The sequence below is a fragment of the Callorhinus ursinus genome, unplaced genomic scaffold, assembly GCF_003265705.2.
Source record: "Callorhinus ursinus isolate GAN/ISIS: 27379988/994484 unplaced genomic scaffold, GSC_fseal_2.0 scaffold24, whole genome shotgun sequence".
Classification (NCBI taxonomy): domain Eukaryota; kingdom Metazoa; phylum Chordata; class Mammalia; order Carnivora; family Otariidae; genus Callorhinus; species Callorhinus ursinus.
Genome location: NW_027397086.1, coordinates 3,908,413 through 3,917,264, shown reverse-complemented (window position 1 = coordinate 3,917,264; position 8,852 = coordinate 3,908,413). Strand labels below are relative to the sequence as shown.

The 8,852-nt window shown below is 57.0% G+C and overlaps 1 protein-coding gene across 20 annotated transcripts in view; it reads left to right on the top strand.

Annotated features, from left to right (window-relative positions):
- The window catches only part of DNM1 (dynamin 1), a 44,654-nt gene that overhangs the window by 8,352 nt on the left and 27,450 nt on the right, over positions 1-8,852 (top strand). For all 20 annotated transcript variants that reach the window (XR_012382195.1, XR_012382194.1, XR_012382193.1 and 17 more), the window contains exons 2-7: positions 5,907-5,980; positions 6,289-6,438; positions 6,726-6,929; positions 7,142-7,240; positions 7,338-7,498; positions 8,588-8,730. Coding sequence is in view for 14 of the 20 variants with exons in the window: in XM_073905679.1 (XP_073761780.1) it covers positions 5,907-5,980; positions 6,289-6,438; positions 6,726-6,929; positions 7,142-7,240; positions 7,338-7,498; positions 8,588-8,730 (831 nt within the window). In the remaining 6 variants the exon portion in view is untranslated. The remainder of the gene's footprint in view (positions 1-5,906; positions 5,981-6,288; positions 6,439-6,725; positions 6,930-7,141; positions 7,241-7,337; positions 7,499-8,587; positions 8,731-8,852) is intronic.

Below are 8,852 nucleotides of genomic sequence, written 5' to 3'. Positions count from 1 at the left end.
GGAGAGGGAACACAAGCAGGGGGAGTGGGAGAGGGAGAAGCAGGCTTCCCGCAGAGCAGGGAGCCCGACGTGGGGCTTGATCCCAGGACCCTGGGATCATGACCTGAGCCAAAGGCAGACGCTTAACGACTGAGCCACCCAGGCGCCCCGGGATGCAGATTTCTTAAACAGCTTTATTGAGGTATAATTTACATGCCGTAAAATTCACCTGTTTTTAGTGCACAACTCAATGATTTTTAGTGTATTTACAGAGTTGTGCAACCATCATCGCAGTCTAATTTTAAAACACTTCCAGCACCCCAAAAAGAAACCTTGTGATGATGCAGATTTTCAAGCGCCCGGCAGAACCTCTGACCAACAGTCGGCGAGCCATCAGCGTTTGCCATGATTATTATTGTAAATGATAAAATGTTTACAGTGGTGGTCCCCAGGTGCTGGGATGATGATTGTTGTTGTTTTTTTTAAGATTATTTATTTATTTATTTGACAGAGAGAGACACAGCGAGAGAGGGAACACAAGCAGGGGGAGTGGGAGAGGGAGAAGCAGGCTTCCCGCCGAGCAGGGAGCCCGACGCGGGACTCGATCCCAGGACCCTGGGATCATGACCTGAGCCGAAGGCAGACACTTAACGACTGAGCCACCCAGGTGCCCCTGATGATTGTTTTTTATTTTTAAACACTTTGTGTATTTTCTGAATATGTTTTCAAAGGGAGAACATAGGATTTTTACAGGTAGGAGGCAAAAGAGAAATCTGTTTCCATCTTGAAAATATAAAGTCATCAACACTTGCAAGGGAGGGAGGGAAGGATAAGGAGGAAGGAAAGATCGTCGCTTTTCTTTCGTAGGAAAAATGGTTGCCGAGGGGAGAGTTTGCACTTCGGAGTCCAGAGCCCTGGGTGCTCTCCTTCCCAGCCACCAACTTGCAGTATGACCTTTGGCAACACTCTTCCCTGCCTTGTGCCTCAGTTTCCAAACCTGTACAATGCGAGTGATTTTGGGAAAACTAGAGGAGCTCGTCTTCATTTTTTTTTTTCAAAGATTTTGTTCATTTATATGAGAGAGAGAGAGAGAGTGAGTGAGCACAGAGGGAGAGGGAAAAGCAGACTCCCCGCCAAGCAGGGAGCCCGATGTGGGACTCCATCCCAGAACCCCGGGATCATGGCCCGAGCCAAAGACAGACACTTAACCGACTGAGCCACCCAAGTGCCCCGAGGAGCTCGCCTTCAAATCATTCTTTTGGCCGGCAGGGCTGCCCCGAGGGCCAGCTGCCTGCCCTGCTCCATGATGGGCACTGGGGCCACCGTGGTAAATGGGACCAGCCCAGTCCCTGCTCTCAGGACATCAGAGCATCAGGGGAAGCCAGGCCAGGACTGCCCTGAAATGTTCAAACCTCAGCTGGAAATTCATGGTCTGTGTGATGTGGGCATGCCTGGGGCCTCCTGGGGCAGCAGGAACAGAGAGGGACTTGTTGCCTGGAGGCCGCCTCACCTCCTCCCCACTGTATTTCTTGGCCCACCCCCTCCCTCGCCTCCACCCTAGCTCCGTGCTTCAGAAGGCACCTCAGAGCTGGCCTGCCTCCCTTGCCTTCCACTTTCAGGAGCAAGATTTGGCTGGAAATATCCTGGCGCCCCCTCCCACTCTTCTGGCTGTCCCCCAGGAGACCCACCTTCCAACTCCCTCCCTGCTGCATCGTTTGGTGGGGGCCCAGCCTGTGTTCTCAGCTTGCTCAGCAAGTTATGTTATTTATAATCATAATAGCTACCATTTCTTCAGGCATCAAGGTATGTGAGCCTCACAGCAACCCATTTTACTGATGTGGAAACTGAGGCTCGGAGAGGTATGGTCACTTGTCCACAGTGACACAGCTCCTGAGTGGCAGCTCTGACATTCAACACCAGGCCTGTCTGAGCTCAGAGCCTGGGAAACAGGAGACATGGAAGGAAGGCGGCTGCCAGGTGCGCGCCAGATGGAGCCTGCTGCTTGCTGGTGTTTGCATTCAGCAGGACCTGGGAAGCAGGGTCCCTGAGCTCTGGCCCCAGATCTCAGGTCCTAGAGTAGAGTAGGGGAGGGTCACTTTGGACCTCTGGTGTACTTCCTCCAGACCCCTCTGGGTAGGCCGGTGCTAATTCGGACACGGAGCCTGTGGCCCTTGGGGGTCCCAAGAGGTGTTTAAGGTGTTTACTTCATCCTCCCTGTGCTTCAGGTTTGAAGGTGTCTCTGCAGATGGCAAGGCAAGGCCTCCTCGGGAAACCACCATCTGTCCAGAAGGAATGGGGAGAACTGGCATGCCACCACGCACCCCTCCCACATGGCTCCTGGGGCTGGTGGGCCCAGCACACTTTCCTCTGTCGTCCCTCAGCCTAAGCAGGAGCTGGGTGGGAGGTGTGGGGTGGCACTGGCTGGAGGCCAGACCGGGCTGAACCCCCACTTTAACAGAGCGCCATGGGACAGTGTATCCAGGTGGAAGGCAGGAGCCGTGGAGCTGTTCAGCCATGCTTGCTCCCTGGAGCGTTGCCTGAACACCTACTATGGGCCAGGCCTGGGGTTAGCACGGGAATCCGGCAGGGAGCAAAGATCTCACAGTCCGGACGTGTGAACCAGGCAGTGCTCTTTGCTGCCTGCCCAGGCATGGGGCCCTGGTCCCCTCTCCGCCACCTCTCCCGTCACAGCTCCTTGCATCTCTCGGGGCCTCTGTCCCCTCCTCTAGACAATGATGGAGGAATGACATGGTCTCTGAAAGCTTCTCCTCCTCAGGGTGCATCATTTGCCCCTAACCTTTCGTGGTCAGAATCCGGAGATCTGAGTCAGTGCCTGGAGGAAGCGGGCAGAGTGTTCTGTGGGCTCTCACATTCCTTGCTGAAATTTGGGAACTCTCCTAGAGGGGGCGCTGAGAGCAGGCAGCACCCTGGGCAGCCCCCTGGAGCTGCTGAGTGCCTACTATGTACCAGGCCCGGGCTAAGCTCTTTGCATGAAAAGCCTCCACAGACCTTCTTGCAGCCCACGTGTGGTCATGGATGATGCCCAGTTTCTATGATGCTGGTTTGCAGCTGAAGGTTTTGAGGCCCAGAGAGTGAGGCCCAGACTGCCGAATGGCCAAGGTGGGATTCGAACCCAGGGCCTCTGCCTGGCATTGGCTCCTAACCACTAAGCTTGAAAGGGAATATGAAAGTGACATGGGGTTCATGTTTACAATCCAGATTCCCTCTCCCCTACCCCTGCCCCACTAGGTCCTAACCCAGCATATCTGAGGAACATGCATTTTAACAAGCTGCCCCTGCAGGCCATGTGAGGGCCTCACTCTGAGAACCTGGGGCGGGACAGAGATGGGGCCTCTCCCCACCCAGGCACCCCCATCCCCACCCTGGCCCCAAGAGATCCTGGTCTGAGGAGGGGCTCTACTCCCACACATAGCCCTGCCCCTCTAATCTCTGCTTCCCATAAGCTTCTTGTCCTTTAAGTAGCCCTGGGGAGGCAGTGACTTGGGGAAGCCTGGCCCAGACCCCTGACCACACCTCCAGCTGGGGCCTGGGCTCCCCGTACCCTCTATGCAGCACCTCATTGGCCTCCAACCCGCAGGTCTGCTGCGGCCAAGTGGGTCCATCTGTGCAGTGGGCCTGGGGCTCTCAGGGAAGAGCTCCAAGGAAGGTCCATGTCTCTGCGTGGGGGGCTTTCTGTGGGGAGTCCCATCCTTCCCAGCTCCTCCTGTAGTTTCCATGGCAACTCCTGTTGCCATGGTATTGCTGGGTGAGGAGCTGGTGGGGGAAAGGGTGGACCCCAGGCCCCCATGCCCACCCAGCCTCCGTGAGAACAGATGTCCTATCTACACAGCCCTGGGGGTTTCCAAATACTAGAGAGTCACCCCCCAAAGGAGTGAGTAAAGGATGGGAGAGATAGAGACAGGAGCCGCCTCCCCCCGCCCCCACCGCCCCGTTAATCCCCTCCTCTGCGCTGCCTGGTGCATCTCCGTTCCAGCACGTGTCACACTGCATTGCATTATGTTTACTTGTCTCTCTCTCTCACCACACTGTGAGCTCCTCCTCCGGGTAGGGAGCTGTCTGACTCATCATCTCGCATCCCCAGGGCTCAGCACAGGGCCTGGCACAGAGCAGCTGCTCCCAAATATGTCCTAGATGGAATTTAATTGAATTACATAAAAAGCCAAGTCTGGCTTTTTGGGTTGAAGGAGGAGCAGAGTTTGACAGGAGACTTCCCAGCCTCTGGGGCCCAACAGGCCCTTGGGGTTGAATCTGAGCTCTGCCATTCCCATCTGGGTGACCTTGGACAGGTCACCTCACCCCGAGCCTCAGTTGCTTCATCTGTAAAATGGTCATTTCCATGTCAGAGCCCTGTTTTGAGGGCCAGGGGAGTCAGTCAGCATTTACTGAGTGCCTCTTACGTGCTAAGCCTTGGGCTAGACAGTGGGATCCAGTGGTGGACAGAAAGATGCTGGCCCTGCCCTTCTGAAGCTCAGTCTTGCAAAAATGAAAAGTGCTTGCCTAGCACCTGGAAATGATGAATAAATGCAGGATTTGTCATCCTCCTTCCCCATAGAAGTAGCTGACTCCTCCCTATTTGCCTCTCATCCCCCCAGAGGAGGCGCAGGGGCAGGAAGAGGTCTCCCCAGGGCCCCAGAGGAGGCCTTGAACCCAGGAGCTTGGGCCTACTCTGCTGTGCCTGGGACCCTCCCGGCCGGAAGGGGATGGGGGCGGTGCAGGAAGCTGCATGGTCCAGGTCAGGCTCTGGGATGGGAGTAGGAGACCTGGGTTCTTCTCGGGCTCAGTCCAAGTCCCGTAGGAGCTTGAATGTCCTTTCGCCTTCTTGGGCCTCCATGTGCCTCTCCATGAATGAGGTGGCCAGCTGGATCCCTCTGGTCCCTCAGGCTGTAGCCTGCCCCCCGCTTTCCTGCATCCTGGGGATCCCATGACTGCAGTTCTGACAGCCTGCTCCCTGAAGAGACCTCCGCCCTCATGCCTGCGCTGGCCTGGGTGGGGCCGAGGGTGGGGGTGGATATGAGAAGAGCTGACAGGACAGAGAATCAGCACCCACAAGAGCTGGCCAGAAAGACTGCTGAGGTTGACACTGGCACAAGCAGATATCTGGGGTATAGACATCAGGTCTGGGGCAGTGACTCGGGGACCCCTCAGGTCCCATCCTTCAAAGACTGGGTCTGCAAGGGACTGAAGCGCAGGGAGCTCTCACAGGAGGGTCAAACAGATCTGTGTCCGGAGTCTGCTCTGCTGGATACGGACCGTGCAGCCTGAACACCTCTGAGCCTCGGTCTCCTCATCTGCAAAATGGGGACAGTAACAGCACCTACCTCACAAGGCTATTGTGTGGAGTCCATGAGATATTGCCCACAAAGAGCCTGGCATGCAGTAGGCACTGAAGAAGCATGAATTTTTTTTCCCTTGCCTCCTCCTTCGCCCCACCCCTCCTCATCCTCAACCCCAGCCAGATGGGGCCCCCTGGGAAGGGGAAGTGAGATGCTGCCCTTCCCCCACAGCGGAAGGGAGGGGAGAAGGTGCAGCTCCGTTTTCTTGAGATCCACTTGGTGACCACTGGACACTTGGGCACCCCGTGCCACAGCTGAATGGCAGTGGCTGGGTTGGCACATGGACTTCTTTTTGGCCCACAACCAACACAGGGCATCCCTGAGAGAGATCTGGGGGTTTTGGGTCTTGTCTGCTGACAACTCACATGCATAAATCTGTGACCCAGGGTACTTGGGGGAAGTCCGTTCCACCTTTCTCGGCTTCCATCTCCCCTCAGTGACACGAAACCCTGGGGCTAAGGTGTGGTGGGCACTTTAGGAGAGCACTGGGGCTCCCCATGGCAGGACAGGTGCCCCCAGGACAGAAGAGCCTATTCAGGCCTTGACCCTCCGCTCACTCCCAACTCATTGCAGGGACTTCTTGCCCCGAGGGTCAGGCATTGTCACCCGACGCCCCCTGGTCCTGCAGCTGGTCAATGCCACCACAGGTACGTGCTCTCATCCACCAGCAGCCCCACCAGCCTCTCCAGCCTCCCCACTCTATCCGCAAGGAGAGGTCCGGCCTAGCCGCTGAACTTGCTTGCTATGTGACTTTGGCCCTGGATTCCCCGCCTGGACAGTAGGGATAAAAATGCATAACGGGGACATGGCGTTGTTGTGGGGAGGGAGGAGAGAGAAGGCAGTGTTTGGGGGTGTATGGGGGTCTATTCCCAGTGGAAGATGGAACCCAAGTGGGTTCCAGGTTAAGATGCTTACCCCTCCACCTTTCCTCCCCACCCACCCCATTCTGGGGCAGAATATGCCGAATTCCTGCACTGCAAGGGGAAGAAATTCACCGACTTCGAGGAGGTGCGCCTGGAGATCGAGGCTGAGACAGACCGGGTCACTGGCACTAACAAGGGCATCTCGCCGGTGCCCATCAACCTCCGCGTCTACTCGCCGCATGGTGAGGAGACGTGGCCCCCGTCCCGGGCCTCCTGGTCCCCTTGCTTAGCTCCGCCCCCACAGCGACCACCTCCTCTGCCCATCCTAACCCCAAGCTCCATCCCGCCATGACTCTGCCCACCTCCGGCCACGCCCCTAACGGGTCCCCGCTTTAGCCCCTCGTTTCCCTAATCCGTCCACCTGCCGCCAGCTCCCAAGCGGATCCTCTCTAACGGGCCCTGTTCCTTAATCCGCCCGCCCACGGCCACGCCCCTCGCCTTGAGCCCGCCCTCTCGCCACCCTGTCCAGTGCTGAACCTGACACTGGTGGACCTGCCCGGAATGACCAAGGTCCCGGTGGGGGACCAACCTCCTGACATCGAGTTCCAGATCCGGGACATGCTTATGCAGTTCGTCACCAAAGAGAACTGCCTCATCCTGGCTGTGTCCCCGGCCAACTCCGACCTGGCCAACTCCGATGCTCTCAAGGTTGCCAAGGAGGTGGACCCCCAGGGTAGGTTCCTAAGTGCGGCAGAAGTGCAAGGCCCTGGGGCTCTTCTTTCAGTGCCAGGAGGAGCCACTCTGTGAAGAATAAAGGAGGCAGGCCGTGGGTTGAAGGAGGGTGTGGGGAGGGAGATGGGCAGAGCAGGTGGCAGTGGGAGCGCTGGTGGTCTCGGTGTGAGGGTGAGTGCAGATGCAGACGACCCTCTCCTGCCGGCCCCCCAGGCCAGCGTACCATCGGGGTCATCACCAAGCTGGATCTGATGGACGAGGGCACAGATGCCCGTGACGTGCTGGAGAACAAGCTTCTCCCCCTGCGCAGAGGTAGGCAGGCTCCTCCCCTGACACGCTCCACTGCCCCTCTTCTTCAGCCCACCCCGAAGTCAGGGCTGCTTGCCCCTGACTTCACCCCCTTCCACAGGCTACATAGGGGTGGTGAACCGGAGCCAGAAGGACATCGATGGCAAGAAGGACATCACGGCCGCCTTGGCTGCTGAACGCAAGTTTTTCCTCTCCCACCCGTCCTACCGCCACTTGGCGGACCGCATGGGCACACCCTACCTGCAGAAGGTCCTCAACCAGGTAGGAGCTCAGGCCTGGGGAAAGCAGCATGGGGACAGAATCATTTAAATATATTTTGTGAGGGTGGCCCACAGAGGCGTCCTCATCGTGTTTGTGATGATGGAGGGGAGGCAGGGGGGAAGGCAGTGTGGTGTAGGGGCAGAACTGGGGACTCTGGACGCCACAGGCCTGACACTCCATCTCTCTGAACCTCTGTTTTTGCATCTGTAAAATGGTGATGTTGGTGATAAAACAAGATCATTGTGCAGCTTCAGGGAGATACTGTGTATGGGGACCTAGTCAAAGCAAGCCCCCGAACTTGAGAATCACCCTACCGGAGGCCTAAACACAGAGGGGACGTGGGAGCAGCCCTCCAGACATCCCCGTCCCAGACACATTTCATTTGGCCCTCATGGTGTCTAAAATTCAGCTAATTTCAGATAAAAATCTAGACTCTCTGCTTCTATTGAAAATTACGTGGGGTGCCTGGCTGGCTCAGTGGGTAGAACATGTACCCTTTTTTTTTCTTAAGATTTTATTTATTTATTTGACAGAGAGAGACACAGCAAGAGAGGAAACACAAGCAGGGAGACCTGAGCAGGAGAGGGAAAAGCAGGCTTCCCACTGAGCAGGGAGCCCGATGCGGGGCTCAATCCCAGGACCCTGGGGATTATGACCTGAGCTGAAGGCAGACGCTTAAAGACTGAGCCACCCAGGCGCCCCAAGCATGTACTCTTGATCTCAGGGTTGTAAGTTTGAGCCCCACAGTGGGCGTAGAGATTATGTAAAAATAAAATCGAAGGAAGGAATGAAGGAAGGAAGGAAGGGAGGAAGGAAGGGAGGGAGGAAGGAAGGGAGGGAAAACTGCATTATTCATCCGTGAATTCAGCTCATACACCTACTGTATGCCAGGCCCCGGCCTCAGCAGCTTTGCTTCTCGTGGGCAGGGCAGTGGTGGGCAGGATCATGGCTGCCTTCTACCTCTTTCAACCTCACCACATCCACAGGTCCCCTGGCATCCTGGCCCCTGCTTGGCCCTCTGGGCATCTGTATTTGTGACCATGGCCTTAACTCCTGTCTCATTCTGTGCTCCCACCCCCCCACCCCCAGCAACTGACCAACCACATCCGGGACACACTGCCGGGCCTTCGGAACAAGCTGCAGAGCCAGCTTCTGTCCATAGAGAAGGAGGTGGAGGAGTACAAGAACTTCCGGCCTGATGACCCAGCCCGCAAGACCAAGGCCCTGCTGCAGTGAGACACCCCCCATCTCCTGACTCCCCAACACCCAGCGGCCCCTCAGCACAGGGCTCACCTAGGGCTCCCTGCACGAGGCAGCTGCAGCCCCCTCACGCCTTCCCACTCTCTCCACCCCC